Source organism: Aspergillus aculeatinus (genome assembly GCF_003184765.1).
Source record: "Aspergillus aculeatinus CBS 121060 unplaced genomic scaffold BO66scaffold_14, whole genome shotgun sequence".
NCBI classification, from domain to species: Eukaryota; Fungi; Ascomycota; class Eurotiomycetes; order Eurotiales; family Aspergillaceae; genus Aspergillus; species Aspergillus aculeatinus.
In genome coordinates this window covers 182,346-204,530 of record NW_020291483.1, presented here as the reverse complement: position 1 = coordinate 204,530, position 22,185 = coordinate 182,346, and the positions used below count along the sequence as shown (strand labels likewise).

The 22,185-nt window shown below is 20.9% G+C and overlaps 2 protein-coding genes across 2 annotated transcripts; one reads left to right on the top strand and one right to left on the bottom strand.

The window, feature by feature from the left end:
• The first annotated feature begins 17,485 nt into the window (after positions 1 to 17,485).
• On the top strand, positions 17,486 to 19,040 carry BO66DRAFT_390406 (sterol desaturase family protein). The gene is made up of 4 exons (XM_025647000.1): positions 17,486 to 17,641; positions 17,691 to 17,934; positions 17,989 to 18,074; positions 18,132 to 19,040. Coding segments are annotated over exons 1-4 (897 nt in total). The 5' UTR covers positions 17,486 to 17,639; the 3' UTR covers positions 18,697 to 19,040.
• Positions 19,041 to 19,058: 18 nt separating this feature from the next.
• On the bottom strand, positions 19,059 to 22,185 carry BO66DRAFT_370461 (ubiquitin-specific protease UBP14). Its single transcript, XM_025645417.1, has 6 exons — positions 21,810 to 22,185; positions 21,659 to 21,726; positions 21,468 to 21,608; positions 21,136 to 21,409; positions 19,392 to 21,078; positions 19,059 to 19,345 (listed from the first exon to the last, which is right to left on the bottom strand). Exons 1-6 carry the CDS (start codon positions 21,838 to 21,840, stop codon positions 19,201 to 19,203), a joined length of 2,346 nt encoding a protein of 781 aa, XP_025505739.1. The 5' UTR covers positions 21,841 to 22,185; the 3' UTR covers positions 19,059 to 19,200.

Sequence of the window (22,185 nt, the reverse complement as noted above, 5' to 3'; positions counted from 1 at the left end):
TTATTAACATTAAACTTAATATATAGCTGCAGTAGGAATATCTATATTTTTAATATAATTAAAAAATAATAAATATTATTAAACTTATCATTATAATTAATTTCTTTATATATTTAATAAAGAATATTTTATATAAACTATTATTATTAATAGTTTTATTAGTAAACTAGTAAACTAGATTACTAAAAATATTAAAATATTTATCTTCTAACTATAAATTATTTTATATTTTAGAATTAGTTATAATTTAATATACTATTATCTACAGAAAATTATATAGATATAAAAATAAAAAATTATTAATTCTTAATAGATTTATTATTATAGTTTTAAAGTTTAGATATTAGAATACTAATATATAGTCTAAATAATAAAAAACAGATTATTTAATTTTATTATAAAACTTATTAAAACGAAGTAAAAAAGTTTAGTAATAAGTTATATAAAATATAAGATTTAATAAAATAAAATAAAAACTACTTTTTATATCTAATATATTTATTTTTTTATAAAAAAAATAATATGATATATTATTTTTTAAAAGCTAAAATTAAGATATTATTTAATAGCTTTCTTTTAGTATTTTTTTAATAGATTTTACCGATATTATTAGTTATATCTATTTAAAAAAAGTAAAATAGCTTTTTATTACTATTATTAAAATTAGAAGAATTATTTATTAGCTAATATTTAATATAATTTTTAGATTTAATAATATTTTTAATTAAATACTATAAATAATCACAACTATTAAAATCTTTACACTGGTTTTTTTATTAATAAAATTATTTAACTATTATATAAAATAAGATTATCATTTTTAATATTTTTAAAAGTTAACTATTATTACTTTTTATAAATCCGGTAAAAAAAACTATAAAATATTTAAAATATACTAACTAATTATTTTATTCAATATTCTAAAAGAAATTTTAAAAAATATAATTATTATTCAGCTAAACTATTAAGTAAAGATTTATCTATTATTTTTAAAGAATTATTTTAATGATTATTATAACTAGAATACCGAGACAGTATTTTATATAATAATTAAAATAATTATTATAATTAAAAAAAAATTATATTAATTTTATATTTAGATATTTTTAATATTTTTAATAATATTAGCTATCTAAGGCTGTTATATAATTTTTATAAATATTATATTTTCAAAATAATTATTTATTAAATTAAGTTTTTTTTTATATATTATATTAATTTAATAATATCTAAATATATCTATTTCTAGAAGTAAATTAATAAAGATATTTTTTAAAACTTATTTTTATTTTCTAATTTTTTATATTTTTTATAATATAGATTTTATAGTAGATAAATTTATAAAGAATATCAGCTATATTAATAATATTATAGTTATTATAATAAAAAATAATAAAAAAAATATATTATATTAAATTAAGAATTTTAGTAGATCTATAAAGAGTAGTTTATTATATATATATTAATATTTATATTTTTAAAATTTTATTTTATTTATTATTATTATTTAAAATAATTTTAAATAATTAAAAAAAATTTTAAATCTATTATTAAATTAATTGTAGAATCTGCTATATTAATTACTTCGAGTTTAAAAAACAGCTAATATACTAATATAAATCCTATTAAAATTAGTTTTAATAAAAAATAGTTTTTAAATTTACTAATTAGATTTATAGCTAAATATTAATCAGCTAGATTTTTACTAAAGCCCGAAATATCTACTATATTAAATTTTAAAAAAATAGATTTATTAAAAAAAAATATTAAATCTGACTTTTTAAAATATTATTTAATAAATATTTTATATTTAATATTTATTCTTAGTATACAGAGATCTATATTTTAAAAATTTTATAAATTATTAAAATCTTAGAAAAATCAAAGTAAAAGTTTATTTTTATTAAATAATATTTTTTTATATTATTTATATTATTTTTATTATAATATATAGTATATTAGTCTAGTATCTTCCCCGGATCTACAGTTATATTAAGTAATATAACTAATAAATCTATATATTTAATAAAATCTAATGTTATATAAATAAGATTATATTTAAAAATTTCTACTTAATAAATATTAATATTTTTAATATTAAATTTTAGTTATTAGTTATTTTAAAATATTTTTATCAAGCCCATCTATAAGCTTTTTTTTAATTAATTATTTTTTTACTATATATTTATTTCATTAACTAATAAATATTTTATTATAATTTATTTTTTTAATTATCTTTAAAATTTATAGAGAAGAATTATAAAGCTTAATATTAATATTAAATTTATTATAATAACATAAAGGCTTTTTTTATAGTTTTTTTATCATAGCATCTTTTAAAAATAATAATTAGTATTATTAAAAAAAAGTTTTTATAATTTATTTTACTTATATAACTACAGCTCTAACTATTATAAAAATTTATACTAATAAATTTAAACTATTAGTTAGTATTAATTTAATAAAATAAATTAATACTATTATAATAGCTTTTAACTTCTTAGTAATTTTTATAGTCTATATAAGAATAAAGTAGAAGTATATAATATTAATAATAAAATTAGCTACTATTATTTTTATATTTTAAATAATAAAAAATAATCTAATTTTCTAAAATCTTTTAAAAATATTTATTAATAACTAAAATATTTTTTTAAATTAAAGAACCCGAGGCGTATTTTAAAATAATATTTAATAAAAGAATTATTAATTTAATTAACTAAAAATACTAGTTTAATATTAATAATAATACTAATATTTTTAAAACTAAAAATATTTTTTTAGATATCTATTTATATAAGTATTTTAGAAAACAAATATATTAATAAAATAGTTAAATAGACTATAAAAAAAACTAGTTTTTATAATCTACTACTATAGATTTAAAATAAGATAAAAACAGTTTTAAATTTCTTTTAAAAATTAGATTAAAATAATTAATAAACAGGTTTAATAAGTAAACTAATAATAATTAATATATAATAGCATTTTTTAGTAGTAAATACCGAAGCTGAAAAAGACTAAAAATTTTTGATAACATAATAAATTAAATTATTTTTAGAAAATAGTTTTATTTTAAGTTTGTATGAATAAAATAGACTTTAATAGTTTTTTTATTTTTATTAAATAAATAAATAACCCGGGCTATCTCTATAGAGAGGCCCCGGAGATTATATATTATATTTTTTTAAATTATTTCTATTATAAGACTTTTTAGAAAACTAATAAAAATTTTAATTTTAGTTTTTTATAAATATTAATAAAAATATTTATTAAGCTATAATAAATAAAGTAAACAATTATATTTTTTTTAATAATTAGCCGGCCATTTTATTTATTATGAATAATATTAGTAATAGTATTAATACCGGAGGCAGGCTTTAAAATAGGACTCTTTAATAAAATAAATATATTATAATTTTTAAAAATTTAATATAGTTAAAAAGAAACTTTAATAATATTTATTAATTATTAATATTTTATTAATTATTTTATTAATTAATTATTTAGTCTAATAATCGGTAATATTTATTAGTTTATAATAAAATTAGTAGACTAACCGGCGATTTTTAGTAACCAGCTGGTTAATAAAATTAAATATTAAAATATTATGACTTTCTATACTATCTTAAAATAATAATAATCAGTAGAAATAAAAAAGCTAGTTAGTCGAAAAAACTATAAATTAATAAAAAATATTATATATAATTAATTTAGTATAGGCTTTCGGGCTTGCTAACGGAGTATAGTAAATAAAGATAAATAGAAAAAAAAATTAGTTAATAGCTTTAAATAAATATTATCTATAGAATTAAAAAGTTAGTTAGAATTAGAAAAGCTAATTAGTAATATTAATTAATATTATTTATAAAAAACTATTTTACTGTAGAAATCGATCTATATATATATAAATTAGAACTAAAAGAGCTAGCTGGTATATAAAAAACTAGTTAGTATAATTAAAGCTATTTACTGGTTTAAATAAGAAAATTCTATTTATATATAGTTTATTAGTATTTTTAGCTACTTAGATATGGTCCTATATAGGGCCGCACCTGAGTATAATAGATATAATCAATCAATTAATCAATCAATAAGTTTTTTAAATAAAGAATTATTAATAATTTTAAAATAGTATAAATATTTTAATATTAAATCTAATATTATATTAATAAAATATCTTTATATATACAATTATAAAATCTATTTTTTAATTAATTCTAATAATTCTTAATATATTAAAAAATATAAATTTAAATTATAAATATAGATTAACTATTTTATTAGTTATAAAAATAATTATAGTTATATATTTTAAATTTATAAATAAAAATCTAAAAAGAAATTATATATTTTAGTAGTATTTAGTTTTTTAAATAATATATATATAATAATAATTAGAATAATAATATTAGAAATATTTTTATATATTTTTTATTAGTTTTTTTTTATTATTAGAAGACTAAGAGTCCATCTGATCTAAGCTATTAAAAAGAATAATAGTCTAATATTAATATAGCTAATTATATATAAATAATAAAAAGTTTTATAAAATATTATTAAATTTCTAATTTATAAATAAATTTAAATTTAAATTTTAGTTTTGTATTATTTTTTAAAATATCTTATATATATAACTATAAAAAAAACTATTATAGATTATTTTTAAAATATATAAAAAAATATTAATAAAAGTTTTTTTAATTTATGTATAAGAAAGTTATTTTTTAAATTCTAATATTAAAAATTTATTTAAAAATATTATTAATAATATTAAATATTAAAATAATTTTTTTTAAATAAAAATAAATAAAAAAATCTAATTAATTTTTTGAATGAAAATTATTTTTATTTTTATTATATACTTTAAAAGCCTGGTTCTAAGATCTTAAATAAAAATTATATTTATTATTTTTATATGTTAAAAAATAAAACTTAATATTATAAATAAAAATTATTTTATTTTAAAAATAATAAATAATTTTATTATATTTATAAATATATTATAATAATCTTAATACTATAAATTATTCTTATTAAATATTATTATATATACGATTTTATTAAATTTTCTTATTATAATATATATACTAATAATAATTAATAATACTAATTTATAAATTTTATTATATAATCTAATAAAAATTTATCTAAATATTAAGATTAATATATTAACTATTTATATATAATATTTATATGTGTTTAATTTAAATAATAATTTCTAAAACATATTTAAAAAATATATAATAATCTAAAAATATTACAGCTAATAAAATTCTTATAATAAATATAATTAAAAATATAAAACAAATTTTGAAATTATATTAAAAACATAAATTTTATAATTTTATAAAATATATTATTATTATACCGGCGGAAAATCTACAGCCAAAGCTATTATATATATTAATAAAAGATATAAAATTATATATTACTAATATTTTATTAAAATTATATTAAATTATAATATTAAAAATATTGTAAAAATTAAAATAAATAATAGTAAATATAATTTTAAAAATCTTATAGTATATAATATTTATAGACTTTAATTCCCACATTAATTAGGATATCTAATCAATATTATTTATTATTTAGAAAGATATATAAATAATTAATATTAAATCGAAATAAAAATATTATTTTTATAAAAATTATAAATTCTAATTATTATAAATATTGGATTATTTAAATAAAAATATATTATATAAATAGTCTGATTTTAAGAATATATTATAATTATATAATCTAATTTCATATTTATTAATAAAATCTTAATTTTAAAAACTTATAATACTACTAAAATATTTTTTTAATAATTAAATTAGTTAACTATAATAGAAACTAAATATAATAAATAATAATAAAAAAAATATTTAATTTTATTAATTCACTATTTAATATTTATATTTTTTTAATAAATAAATATATATTATAAAAACTAACAATAACAGATAAATATAATATTTTAAAATATGTTAAATAATAAAAAACTACTAATAATCGGGTTTCAATTTTAAAAATAACTATATTCTAGTTTTAAATAATATTATTTTAAAAATTTATAATTCCTATTATTATATTTTTATAATTATAATATATTTAATATAATATTATTATAATATAATATTATATTAAGTTTTGAAAATAATCAACATATATATACTAATTAACAGGCTTCTATAAATTATTTAGTAAAGTCTAATATTTATGAAAAAATATTATATAATTTTAAATAAATAGTATTTTTTAGAATAAAATGAATAATAAGATTCTTTATATATTTAAATCTAAATTATTAAAATAAAATATTTATATTTATATTTATAAAAAATATAATTTTATTTTTATATATAAATAATTTTCTTTTTATTATATTTAATATAGTAAAAATTAAAATCACATTATATAAACTTAAATAAATTATATAATTAAAATATTTTAGTAAAGTAGTATAATTTTAAGATAATTTTATATATTAAGATTATAAAACTAAAAGAATAATTATTAATTAATATACTTATATTAATAAATTTTTTATAAATTATAATATAATTAATTATTATATAAAACAATTTTTATAAATTCTAAATATTAGAATATATTATATAGAAATTTTAACTTTATTGATATAATCTAATATAACAGAATATTAAAAGAACTAAATTAACTAATAATAAAAATATATTTTAATATTAAATATATTATATACTAATTTTAATATTAAATAATCTTTTTATAATTAATTAATAAGAAGATTATTAAATATATTTTATATGATCTTAAAAGTTTTATATTTAATATTATATATAGGTAAAATCATAGTAAATATTTTAATGTTTATATTAATACTTTATATATAAATAATAATAATATAAATTTATAAAAATTTATATTATTATATATATAAAATTCTTAATATTATAATTTATATATAAATAAATAGTTTTAATAATTTTATTTATATTAACTAAATATATAATATTTTATTAAATATTCTATAAAACTATTTTTTTATATAAATTTATTATGAGACTAGATTTATTTATTAATAAAAAATAATTATATATATAGATTCTAATAATATAGTTAATATTATTTATATATTTATAATTCTAAAATTAATATAATAAATTAATATTAGATTATTTTATATAAAAAATATATATTAAAATAATAAAATAGATTTTTAGTATATTAATATAAACAAATTTTTATAAATAGTCTTATTAAGCTACTTTTTATAGCAGATTTTATATCATTAAAATATTTATTTAAATAAATAATTTAAATATTATTTATATTATTTTATATATTTTAATAATATTATTATATAGAAAGCTAGTTATATTTCCTATAATTATTCTACTAATAATAGTTATTAATTTTATTTTATATAACTATTTTAATTTTTTTAATACTAAAAGAATAGTCTGTTTTTTTTATTATAGTAATTTTATATGATTTAAATAGTTTTAAAGTATTTAAATCTTATAATAAGCTAAAAAGATATATAAAATACTTAGTTTTCTATTAGCTAGACAGTTTACCGCCTTCAGCCGGCAGTTTAAAAAGATGTTTAAATAGCTGAAATCTATCTCTCTTCATACTCTCCTTACTCTTATTATATTTTTTAATAAATAGAGTATTGTTGAGTAGTAATATTCTTTTATAAACTAATATATTTTAAAAATATAATCTATTTAAACCAAATAGCCGGCTAAACTATAGTATTTAACAAAGAAATCTAAATCTACTAGTAGATTTTGAAAATAGTTATAAAAAGATAAATATTATTATAAATTTTAAAAATCTATTTATAAAACTTAAAACTAATAATACCGGCCATCTTATTATAATATTTATTAAGATTATTGAAATAAACTGGCTTTTTAATAATAATAAAACTAAAGAATTGTATAATCTAAATTAATTATAAAATTTAATAATAATTATATTATAAAAACTTTTACATTATATAATCTAGTATTTACTAATAAAAACTATTATTATGTTTATTATAATAAATATTATAAAATTTAATAATATTTTTATTATTAAATATATAAATATATTATTTAATATTATAAATAAAGTTTTATTTATGTATATTATATATAAAATTATAACTTCAAAAACTATTTATAAATATAAAACTATATTATTATTTATTATATAATTTATATATAAAATAAGAATTTAAAAAACAGTTATTTTATTTATAATTATAGCTGTTTAATAAAAATTAAAAAATTAAAAAAATGTATAATTATTAAATTAATAATTTATAATATTATTAAACTGTTTATTAGTTTATTTTTAAAAATATAGAATCTAGTAAGACTTTTAGATCCGATTATAATTTTAAATATAATTTTAAGTCTAAGTCTAAATCTAAGCCTAAGTCTAAATACTTACTAAAAATTTGAAAAAAATAGACTTTAATCTATATTAAAAAATTAAAATAGAAGTTAATTTTATAATTATATAAAGTTAATATAAACTTTAGATATAATTTAAATTATAATTTAATAATCAAAAATAAAAATATTATTATTTATAAAAAACTTATAATAAAAATTATAATATTATTTTTTCTAATAAAAACCCCGCGGGGTCTTAGTTTAATTATTTTTAAAATTATTAGTATATATTAAAAAAATATAATCTAAAAATAAGCTAGTATATTAATAAACAATCCTTTTTTAAAAATAAATTTAGTATAATAAATAATATTATTAATTTTTTTAATAATAATTAGTTTATTATTTATTTTATAAACTAGTTTTTATAATTTTTATAATAAAATAATTATATACTTTTTTAATAAGAAAAAAATATAGAATTATAATTTTTTAATAATCTAAGAATCTATAATTAATAATCTAATTAATCTAATTTTAATATATTTATAAGTTTTTCATAAATACTCTTATATTTATTTATAGTTATATTTAGAAAATATACTAAATCTACTATATATTTATATATATATTAATTAATAAATTAGTTTTAGTATATAATTAATTTATTATATAAATCAGAATATAAATATATTTATATTTAAAATATTAAAATTGAAATTAATTAAGATTTTTAATATATATAACTCCACCTGCTGATATTTTAAAAACTTAATTTTTTTTATATTAAATTAAACTATTTAAAAAATCTTTAATAATTATTATGTTTTTATAAAGAATTTTAATTTTTAATATTTATTATAAAACTATAAAGTCTATATATAATAGAATTCTAATATAAATTTATCAATTAAACTTAAACTTAATATAGATTTTCTTTAAAATACCTAGTTGATTAGTAAGCTATTATATATATAAAAATTAATATTTTATTATAAATTATATATTAATTATTATTAATTTTATTTTTATTTTATAGTTTTTATTTATTATTATTTATTTATAATAATAAAAAATTAAATCTAGTATATTAAAATATTTACTATAAGAAACTAGATTCTACTACAGCTAAATATTATTAAAAATTTTAATATCATAATAAAAATCGTATTAATTATTTAATAAAAATAATAAAAATCTTACTACTAAAAATTATTTTAGATAAATATTTTTATTTTAATTATATTATAATTTTTGAGAATTTCTATTATTATATAATAATAATATACTACTATATAATTATTATATATAAAAATAAAAATTATAAATAATATAACTAGTTTTATAATATTTTTAGCTATATAAATAATAAAATAATTTAGTAGATTTATTATTTTAAAATTAAAAAAATTATAAATTTATTTTTAAATTTTTAAAATCTAATTAAATAATATTATACTTAAAATACCTTAATATAGATTTTTACTTTTATATTTCAAATAGATAAATATAAATTTATTATTTTCAAAATCAAACTCTAAATTTTATAAAATATTTTATTTATTATATTATTGCATACTAATCTTAATAATATTAAAAATTGAACTATTCTAAAAAATATTTATAAAAACTTTTTTTATTTTTAAAAAAATTAAGACTATTATTAATTATACTATATTTTTTAAGATTTTTAAGTCTAATGATTTTTGAATATTATTTTATAAAAAGCTTTTTTAATAATTTTTTTATAATATATCTTTTTAATATATATGGTTAGCTACACTATTATTTAAAATATTTTTATTTTTTTATTATTATTATTATTTATAAACTAAAAAAAACTAATTATAATAATTCTAAAATCTATTAATTTATTATATTACTAAATATTTGAAATAAAAGTTTAAAAGCTGCAGTAATAATTTATTTAAATTATTTAATAAAATATTTTAAATTATCTTTAAAAAACTATATTAATAACTATTGAGATTATTTAATTAAATATATTTTTAATTTTTTATTAGAATAAGTTTATATAGTCTAGCGGGCTGACTATTATACAGCTAGTTTATTTATATTTAATATATAAAATATTTTTAATAATATGATTTTTTATTATTATTTATAATTTATATAAATAGTAGATACTATAGATATTAATTAATTGAATAAATAGGTTTTTTTAACTAATTAATAATTTTTCGGGATATTTAATTTTATATTAATTTTTTTTAAAAAATTTTATTTTTATTAATTTTATTCTTATTAATTTTATTCTTATTTTTTAATACTAATCTTATTAAAAAAATTTATACTATTTTTCTAAAATTTTTTATTTTTATATATATTAATAATCTTAGTATTATAATTTAGAGTAATTTTACTGCAGTAAATTATTTTTAATTACAATATATTTATTTTATATATAAAAATTATTTATATTTTTTATTTTATTTTTATATAATATAAACTAATTTATTTTTAAAAAAATTATTAAAATATTTTTAAACTAACTGGTTTAGTAAAAATTCTAATAATTATTTAAAATATATTAATTAAATCTATTTTAGTATTCTGTTATTTTAATATGATTTTAAATTTTAGTTTTATTAGTATAGTTTATATAGTCTATTATTAGATTAAAATAATTTTTTTAATTTGAGTTTTTATTTTAATTATTAGTTTTATCTAAAGTATTAATATTTTATATTTATATAGAATATAAACTATTATTTTATAACTATAAATATTTTCTAAATATTTTATATAATATATTAAAACTATATATAGTTTTATTATAGTTTGAAACTATCTGATTTAGATTATAAAATTAATTTAAAAGTAGATTTTTATTTATATTATAAATATTTTTATATTATTATAAAACTTACTTTTATAGTATATTTTTATATTTTATTAGTAATATTAATTTTAGATTTCAAGATTTTTTAGATTTATCTCTAAGTATATATTTTTCTAGTATATATCCGGATTTAGATTATTTAGATTTTTTTAATTAAATAAAAGTTTTATTATTAAGAGAAATATAATCTGAACTGGAATCTACTACTTTTACTATTATAATAATTTAAATTTAGACTACTAGTTAATTTTTAAGATTTTAAAATTATTTAACTATAAATAATATTTTTATAATAATATTCTCTAAATATTTCTATTACAGCTATTAAGAATAATACTATTAAAATATATATAAAACTTTTTTAGAAAAATATTATTTCAATATATACTAATAAAAATAATATTATAAAAAATATAAAAACTACTATAGTTTCTAGTCTAAATAGGGACCCGCTACCGCCACACCACATCCGCTACCGCCATACCGGCCAGGCTAGTACCACACCTTTTTTCTGCCACCGCCTTTCAAAAGAGGGAAATATTTTTTTTATTTATATTTATTATATATTTATTATAATATTTATTTTCTAATATATTAAAATAATATTATAATTTAATAATTCTTTTAATAATAAATTTAACATTAATTATTTTAAAGATATTATTAATAAAAGCTTTATTAAAATTATAAATTAATTAAATTTATAAGATTTTTATTTTAAACATTTTTTAATATTTTAAAATATTTTATATTATTTAATCTTAAGTTTAAAAAATTTAATTATAATTATAAATTAATATTCTTATACATTTATTTTATATTAATATTATAATATTATAAATTAAAAACTTAAACTTATTAATAAAATTTAAAATTAAGATTAAATATAATATAATATTTTTTATTATATTAGTTTATATCTATTATTAAAATAATTTATTTTTAGATTAATATTAATTTATTATAATAGTTAGGCCTAGGAATGGTGCGGTCCCGGTCCTAAAATTTAGGACCAGAACCAGACCATATAGTTTTTGGTTTTTGTTTATATTATCTAGAACTGTACTATAATTCTCTATAATTTTAAATAATTTTTACTCCGGGAAACTACTTCTATATAAATATATTAAAATTATTTCTTTTAATCTATATAAATCTGATTATTAATTATAATATCTTATAAAAATATAATAATAGTTTTATTTAATTAGAAAATATCTCTGTTTTACTAAATTTTTAATAGAATTTTATACTATTTTTTCAGCTTTATACTTTAAATATAACTTATATAAGTAGAACTTTATATTAAAAACTTATATTAAACTATAATATTATAATTTTAGATTTTATTTATTATTCTATAATTTATCTAATCTATTTAGTCTGCTTAATCTACTAAAATTATTTAATCTAAGTCTGTATTTTAGATTTAATAGACAGAATAGATAGAATAGATATAATAAACAGATTAGATAGATTAAAAAAAATAAAATAAGCAGATAGAATAAATAAACTAGTTTAAGTAGATATAGCAGAAAGACTAAGTTAAATAGAAAAAATAAAAAAAATAATTAGAATTAATAATATAAATATATTAATAGTATAATATTTTAATAAATACTAAAATATATATTTTTATTTCTTTTAAAATAAATAAATATTTATTTATAAAATTAATCTATTAATTTTTAGATAGTTTTTTAATAGTTTTTTAGCAGTTTTAAGCAGTCCCGCACAGTTTTTAAACAGTTTTTTAATAGTTTTAAATAGTTTTATATAGTTTTTAAATAGTCTTTTAGCGGTTCTAAGTAGTTCTGTATAGTTTTTAGATAGTCTTTTAGTAGTTTTAAACAGTTTTATATAGTTTTTAAATAGTTTTTTAGTAGTTTTAAGTAGTTTTATATAATTTTTTAGTAGTTTTTTAGTAGTTCTAAATAGTTCCGCACAGTCTAAGAATCTTTATATAGATTTTAATAACTAATTAATAGTATAATATTTTCGAATAAAGAAAATATTAGTTTCGAATTTATTTTTCTATAAATTGCTAGTAGTATTTTTTTTTAATATTTTAAAAAAGACTAGTAAGTCTTTTTTTTAAAATTCTTTATAATCTTTCTTTTTTTTATTTTTTAGTTTTAATTTATTAAAATATTATAAAATTAGTCTTCTTAGTTCTCAGATTATTATTTTTTATCGGTTCTTAAAGATACTACAGCTAATAATTTTTTTTTATATTTAATAATTTAATTAATCTAAAAGAATATAAGATATTAATTTTTACTTCTATTCTAAGCTTTATATAATTAATAGTTTTAATCCTATCTTCAGAAATTCTCGAGCGTATTAGTTTTTTAGTAAAAAAGAAATATATTTTATAAACTAAGATAGTAAATAAAAAATTTATAAAATAATAGTTAAAAAGTAAATATAAAAGTATAATTAAGCAGAATATTTTTTAAAAAAAATATTAAACTAGTTTCTGGGAGTATTTTTATTAAGTTACAGCTATTTATAATAGATTTTCTAAAATTATATATAAGAATTATAATTATATTTTTACTTATTCTACTGATAAATATTAGAAAATATTTATAATAAATTATTATTACTTATAGGCAGCTATCTATAAGTAAGTAAAAAACAACTTATAAAATATTAAAAAGATTATTTTTAAAAAAATATATATTTTTTATATTTCTAATTTTTTTTATTTAATTTTTATTAGAAATTTTTCTTTTTTTATAAATAAGTCTTCTTACTATAAGTCTGAATAAATAGGTTAATAATATTTATTATTACTTTCTAGTTACTATTTATACTTATTAAATATTCTAAATTTTATATACTAATTAAAATAGCTTATTTTATTCTATTTATACCGAAAATATTAACAGTAAAAATTATATATTATTATTTTTAGTAGAAAATATAAAAGTGTTAAGACTTTTTACTTAAATCATTTTCTAAAAATATTAAAATTTTAATTATACTGGATTATTAGATATTATTATTTTATTAAGTTTTTATAGTAGTAACAGATTACTTTATTAATTATAAGTAGAATTATTATAAAATATTATTTAGATTTAAATTATTCTATAGTTCTTATACTAGTAACTATTTAAGCTTAGTTTTATTTAAACTATTTAAAAAATATTATATTACTAATTAAATATTTGTAATTACAACTAATAATATTTTAAATAATCAAATATTATTAATAAATCTTTAGAAAATTATTATATTTTTAAAGCTGTTAAGCTGTCTATTAGTTATATATTTATTATATATTATATATATTATACAGCTAAGTTTAAAGAAGCTTTTTGGTTAAATAGATATAAATCTTCGGAATAATAAAAAGAAATTAGAGTAGACTAAGAAAAAAAATTATATTCGGTAAAAAAATAAAAAGATTATAGAGATTTTAAATAAAATCTATTATTTATATATATTTTTATTTACTTTAAATACTAATACTAACTATTAATTAGATTTGAAAGATTATTATTTATATTAATAAAAGTTTTTAGTACTATAAAAGTTTTATTAGACTATAAATAAAAAAGTCTAAGCTAATATTTATATAAAATATATAAACTTAATAAAACTTTATATTTTTTATATTATAATATATATATTATTTTTAGCCTATTTTTAATAAGTTCTATATCTAGTTTAATTTTTCTAAAATATAGATAAATAAGAATAAATAGTAATAAATTAATTATCTACTATTAATTATTTATTTATTTTTTAAATTTACTTTATTTCTGTTTATAACTACTAATATAACTATTTATAATATCTTTAATATTTATAATATTTTATTTACTTATATTAATAATACCAAAATATAATTATTATATAAAAAAAATTAGTTAAAAGAGGATAATAAGATTAGTACTTAAATATATATATAATAAGCTGGTAGAATACTATAAAAAAATTAATAATATTTTTAGTAATTTTGATATAATTAAAACTATTTTTAGATCTTAGAATAAACTAGAATTTTTTTTAATATCTGAGTAGAAAAAAAATTAGATTTTATAATATAGATAATTACTAGAGATTTATATTAAGTCTTATTATAAATATTATACTAAAATATAAATTATATTAAATATTTAAATAATAAATAATATTTTAGAAATAGTAAGTTATATTTTATAATTTTTATAATTATATTTTAATAATAATATTAGATACTATTTAATTAATATTATTGGTCTTTTAGAAAATATACTAGATTAAATATCTAATTTTTATAAATCTAATATAGAATATTTTAATAATCTTAGCTAGTAGCTTTAAAATAAAACAGCTGTTTAATTTTGCCCGGGATATATATTATTATTAGTAGAAATTATTAAAGCTATAAACTATATAAGACTTAATAATATTTTTATATATAATATAATTTAATATTAAATTAGAATAGCTTATTTTTATAAAGAAGTATCTCTTTATATAAAAAAAATATTTAAGAAAAAAGTAGAATAATATTAAATAGAAAAAAGATAAATGTAATCCTATTAATAAAAATAAAAAAATATAGTTTTAGACTATTAAAATATAAATATTTTTAATACAGCTTTTTAAAAGTTAAGTTTATATATACTAAAAAAAAGTTACTAATATAAAAGATTAATTAGAAAAACTAGATAATAATAAGATTTTTTTTCTAATATTAATTATTTATATAATAATTTTAAAATCTAGTAATATTTATCTGGATATGTTTTAAAAAGATTAAAGCAGAATAAAAATTTTATATATATTTAGAAAATTAGAACTTCTAGTATAAATTAAAAAAAATATTCTTTATTTTTAAATCTATTATAAGGTTAAATAAGAAATAAAATAGATTTTAGAAAATAGAAAGACAGCCTAGGCTCTTAAATAAAAACTAAATAATAATTATTAAAAATAGTATTATATAGTATAAAAAATAAACTGATAAAATTAGAATATAAAAAAATACAGACTAGCTATATATAAATTATATATATTATAAATTATAAAGCTGTTTATTTTATTTATAAAACCGCAGAACTGTACTAAACTGTAATAATACAGTTTTTAATAATCTAGGACTGTCCGGCGGTCCTAGAACTCAGAACCAAAGACTAATATAGTCCGGTCTGGTACAGTCCGGTCCTTAGTCTTTGCGGTCTTTTCCGAGGCCTAGGTGCTACAGCGACAAGTATTATAAACAGTTTTGGACTCTTTCAGTCTTGCAGTAAGCTAAAAAATATATATAAGAAAGATCTGTTTTTTTGTTGCTTAGACAGCTTACCGTCTTCGGCCGCTTTTTGATGGATAGTTTTTTAGATAGCTGAAATCCATTCGTCTTTCATGCTTCCTCACAAACTCTAGTAGGGAACCCGCGATACGTAGGTAGTTGCAAAATTACTTAACATGCATCCAGCAGAGACACCCAGAAGAAGAGGCTTGTGCCATTATCCAGAACGCCCTCCCTTTTCACTGGTCAGGTAGCCTGGTAGCTCGATCTACGTAACCTACCTCAGTACCTCAGGCATCTTTTAAGTGCGGGATGAAATACAAATATGTTGTCGTGTCTATGACAATTGTGGACCTCTCCCGGCCGATAGGTCACTCAACGCTTTGGCTCTCACCCCCCGCCGTATTTCCATTGCACATAGTAAGATCGAATGGACTTACAACTCTACTTGGAGATGTAACCACTCATAGTAGGGCGTTTCATATGTAGAATAATCTGACTGATTTGTGATTTGCTCAAGGCGGTAGGGAAACGGAAGACAAAACCCCCGAGGCCAGGGCACCCGGGCACCCGGGCACCCACAACTTACAAGTTACGCTTTCTGCAAGGCTGTCGCTGCAAGGCGAATTGCAGCAGTAGCTGCAGTACTGTAACTATCGCACACGGACCACAGCAGCACCAACGATTTCCCTTCAATGAAAGGCGGTGATGATATATAAGGATAAAGAATGGTCAGAGTATGTTTGATACTGGCCCGTGGTGATTGGAGATCGAACCAAGCCATTCCCAACCGGGTGGAGCTAACATCGGCCCCAATCGGCTAGGCAGTGGTGCCAGCCTGGAAAGGTCGCGGCCAGGGGGTAGCCGAAGAAATCTCGCCACCCCGGGAACAATAGTCCTGATGGCGCAGTACTTTACCCGGCTTTTCTGAAATACTGGCCCAGTACCTACCAAACACTTTTACACAGTCCATACTTTTGACAATCCCTCCCCCAGTGTTAGCTAGAGGATCTGCTCTCAGTTCTCGTTTCCTCCTCTACTATAAAAGCTCTTGTTTCGTTCAAACCCTTACCCTGATTGCTTGCCTAATATTTTGCTCGTCTGCCCCTGATTGAAGGATCCTGGGAAGGAGTAGCTGAAGGGAAGCTGACCACCTGCTTTAAAAATGCGAGCCATCCTCACCCAATGACACTCGATCATCGCTAAGACTTTACAGGAATACAACGTCGTTCTCAACTCCAGAATCCTACTGGGGCCAATTTGAGGAAATTTCCAAATATAACACCCATCTCAATGTCGTGGAACGGCTCTGGACAGCATGGTACGCCTGGATGCAGAACGATGTTCTTGCGACTGGTATCATGTCATTTATGATGCATGAACTTGTCTATTTTGGACGCTCGCTGCCATGGATCTTCATAGATAGCATGGGCTTTTTCAAGGGTTATAAAATTCAAAGTGTATGCATAGTCACTGGCAATCGGGGTTGGGTGTCAACTGACAGTCTCTTATAGAACAAAGTTCCGTCCTTCCGTGAACAGTGGGACTGTGCCAAGTTCGTGCTATTAAGCCATTTCACCGTCGAGTTGCCTCAAATCTGGTAAGCTCAATCAGCATGCTGCTCAATTGATTTGATATAGCTGCTTACCTTGACTAGGCTTTTCCATCCCATGGCCCAATTCTTCGGCCTCTCAACTTCCGTCCCATTTCCTTCGATCTGGACCATGGCCTATCAGATCGCTATATTCTTCGTGCTCGAAGACACGTGGCACTACTTTTCTCATCGCGCTCTTCACTGGGGACCACTTTATAAAGGCATCCACAAAATTCACCACCAGTACTCAGCGCCCTTTGGTATGGCTGCGGAATACGCCTCGCCTATTGAAGTCATGATCCTAGGATTTGGCACGGTTGGCTGTCCCATTCTGTGGTGTGCGTTGACCGGGGACTTGCATATCTTCACCATGTACATCTGGATTGTCTTGCGGCTGTTCCAGGCAATAGATGCACACAGTGGCTATGAATTTCCTTGGAGTCTTCACCATTTCCTCCCCTTCTGGGCTGGGGCCGATCACCATGATCTGCATCATGAGAAGTTCGTTGGCAATTACTCCAGCAGCTTCAGGTGGTGGGACTATATGTTGGATACCGAGTATTCTCCAGAGGCGATCAAGCGCAGAAGACAAACGAAACTTTCTGGGGATATGAAGAAGAGCCAATGATGCGACCGCTACTTGCGCTCATTTGCACACATTCATCCGAAGCTCCTTGGGCACTGCAACTCAAGCAACTCTCAAATTTGAAAGCAGATTCTGTCATCATGCGAAATCTGCAATACCTTGAGGGCCTCGATTTCATTATACTTAATACCGTTGGCAGGAAACTCGTATAGACTTATTTTTTAATTATGCTTCTGAATGATAATTTTTGTAATTGCATTGAATAGTCGACATGTTGGACGCATAGCTTCGTGACTAGAATAAGCTGTTCCAGGATGATTTAGTCCGTCCATAATATGTCCCTCGTGCGATGTACCTATCAAGGTTTTACAATGCACCCTTGTACGTCTGCAGTTAATCTGCGTGCCAGAAGTAGATGATATGAATATGCACTTCTAAGACTCAATATTACGATCCAGTAATTGGCATCTTCCTACAGCGACTGTACCCAACGCTATGTTCCATCTAGGGCACTCAAGATGGAGTTGGTGCTGCATTGAATCCAGCCTAGACCCGAGAGAAGAAGTATAGATAGGCAGACTTTTTCAGCTGCTGTACATCGTCCACCCGCACAACCTTCTCATCATTAAACATGATCCAGGAAGGCTCCTCCTCGCCTGGTAAAGTTTTGCGCACGACTGCAACATAGTGTCTTCTTCCAGGTTAGCATTGATCGAATCTCTTCAGGACCCACTTACCCAGCATGTACAGAGGAGCCTTTGTGGCAAACTATCGAATGAAGACGGTAGAGAGCTGGAGTAGTATCGAAACCGACAGCACGGGTACTAGGACTTTCAGTCGCTTCAGGAACGGTTCCCACTTCTATTATGTCTTCGGGATGACTGAACACCCAATCAATTGCTCTGTTGACATCATTTCCGACTGCAGCCAAGGCGATCCTGGCCCGATCAGCATCAATACCCATTTCAGACAACTGCAGCACTTTAGCTGCATCGTGTGGTGTCTCATTCAACGGCTGAGCGGGGCCTTTCTGAACTATAGGTTCATCAATATCGGGGTCTTCCATATGCGCAAACAACCAATTCATGGCAGCTTCGGCATCCGAGTTGCCTGTCATATAGAGCGCCTTTTCACTTCTGGTCCGGGGGAATCCCATGTCGAGCAACTGACTGAGGGCAATTTCGTCAGGATTAAATGTTGGCGTTGGCGCCTCGACATCCGGGAGAAGCTCTTCACCCTCACTAGGAAAGGGGGCGAGATATTTACTGAAGTCTATCGGCCCGTCATCCACTTCGACAGGAATGTCGAGCTTCGTTGGTACCCAATTAACTAGTTCGAACCGTCGAGCGTTGATGACCAACTCCTGCGGTAATGTCTTGAAGAATGAGCGCTTGGAGAAACCATCCTCACTGTGGCAGGAAGGACAGCGCAGTTCCACTCTTTCTTCACTCGTGAATGTATCAAGACATTCTAAGATGGTCACACTTTCGAATTTGGCGGTATCCTTGCTTTGCAGAGAGTTTGTACGGTGAGCGGGGACAGACAAGGAAACATTATCCTGTTGATCCACTTTGTATCGCACCTTTCTGCAAGATAGGCATTGGAGACGTTGCTCTACAGAGAAGGCAAACGACTCTACTGGGTTCAAGGATCCTCCTGTATGCTTAGACAAGTTGACAAGTTTGAAAATATGAAGCAGGAATTCGAAAGCATCCTGCTGTCTCATTGTGGAGAACTCCTCGTGACCACGACCAACAAGGTGTTTAAACATGGCTGGTGCCAAGCCATTCTGATGCGGAACTTCAGCTGTTTCAGGCGAGGCGCATACATCGGTGGCAGGTTCGGAGTACCGACCAGAGAGGATTCCGTCTGCCAGTTTGCGCATCTGGGTCTCCAGATCTTCGGCCGGCTTCTGTGTCAATGGGGGCTCTTCACTGGGATGATAGTACCTGTCTTCAAACTGTGGCAAAGTGAAGAGGCATTGTATCACACTTGACAAGTAACAACTGTTGCCTAGGTTTTTGAGGCCAGTGAGACCAGGACCAAATACCGGTCTAAGCTCGTGGCCGTCCTCTGTAGTCATTGAAAATTCCCATCTTAGGTTGTGCTCAACCTGCATTTCCATCAAGCTCTTCTCCGTTTTCTCTCTATCCGCTAGATTGATGCCCCAGTGTCCGAGGTGCTGGGCAAGATCAGGATCGATCCTCTCTTCATTGCACTTATAACAAAAGATATCAGCGGATCCCTCGGCTGTTATTGAACCAAGCTTCACTGCAACAGCATGCGAGGTCATTTCAAAGTGCGCAAGTCCATGAGAGTTGCCGCCCACGCCACCGAATTGGCTTCGACCACAGCCAAGGTTACCACATTCTAGACATAGCCAAAGGTTTTCCTTGAGATTGCACATCGAACATTGCGCAAGTTCTGCATTTATAACCGTCAGATTTATGTAAACAATAGTTGGTCAAAACTCAGATTTACCTTGCGATTCAAGTTGTCGCGAGCCGCTTTGTTCCACGCAAAGAGTATGTTCACAGGGGATGAACTCTTGCTCCCATGCTTTGACTTCTTCCCTACTGGAGAAAGTCATTGCCGTCAGAACCCCGTCAATAACAGATGGTAGATTGCCACTCGATTGATCAATGTTATCCTGGCAGCAATGGTAACAGAGAACACGAGTGCTTGTGTCATATCGGTCCTCATCCGTTTCAGCAGAAATTGCAAGTTTGGAAACTTTCTGGGGTGGCTCATCTCTCTGCCATATCCTGTTAGTTACCGATTAAAGCCGTGTATGATGCTGACAGGCAACCTACTTGAACCTTCTTGCGCGTCCGCTTGATATTGAGGGCTAGTGGATGCCCAGATCTTTTGAAGTGCAGAAGAGCATGATTTCTATCATGGGCACAACCGCCATTGAAACAGGAGAGGCAAACGTTTATTCCCGAACTTAGATCCTACTAGCGTCAACTTGCAGCCCAGTAAGTATTGAGAGAGAACCGCATACTACAGAGTCAAAACATTGCGTACAATCCTCCCGATATACAACTTGTGAAGTTGATGGAGGTTTTATTTCTAGACCATGTTAGAAAACTCGAGGTGTGGCACTTGATTTTGAATGGAGGGTACTGTGTGTCTGAGTTGTTGGTTTTGCTTACCCTCGGATTGAACATGGAAACAAGCAGCCATTATGGTCAAACCCCGAAAGTATATGCGAGAAGGTTGATATTTCCCTTGTTTCGCTGAGTGAGAGGATGAGTATAAGGTGGTATTAAAAGACTTCTCAGATAGGAGTAGTCAAATACTTGAAGGTGGTTAAAATCCTTTCGTGGTCTCTCGATAAGAACAAGGATGGTGGAAGCCGTTACACAAACTGACTGATGTGGGGTAGCTAAGTCATTAGCTCACTAACTACTCAGTATGTGGTGCCTTGAGAAGTTGAAAATGTAAATGAAGCGGGTCTGATTATTTAATCCCAGATCTGCCGGTTTTATTCAAGTTCATAAATACCATTTGGTGGCCGGTTCCAAATCT

Coding starts and splice junctions, on each gene's coding strand:
- BO66DRAFT_390406 (XM_025647000.1), top strand. Junction 17,935..17,988: donor AGGGTTATAAAATTCAAAGT/GTATGCATAGTC, acceptor AGTCTCTTATAG/AACAAAGTTCCGTCCTTCCG. Junction 18,075..18,131: donor GTCGAGTTGCCTCAAATCTG/GTAAGCTCAATC, acceptor TACCTTGACTAG/GCTTTTCCATCCCATGGCCC.
- BO66DRAFT_370461 (XM_025645417.1), bottom strand. CDS start 21,840: ATGGCTGCTTGTTTCCATGTTCAATCCGAGG. Junction 21,410..21,467: donor GGACGCGCAAGAAGGTTCAA/GTAGGTTGCCTG, acceptor AGGATATGGCAG/AGAGATGAGCCACCCCAGAA. Junction 21,079..21,135: donor GCGACAACTTGAATCGCAAG/GTAAATCTGAGT, acceptor TTATAAATGCAG/AACTTGCGCAATGTTCGATG.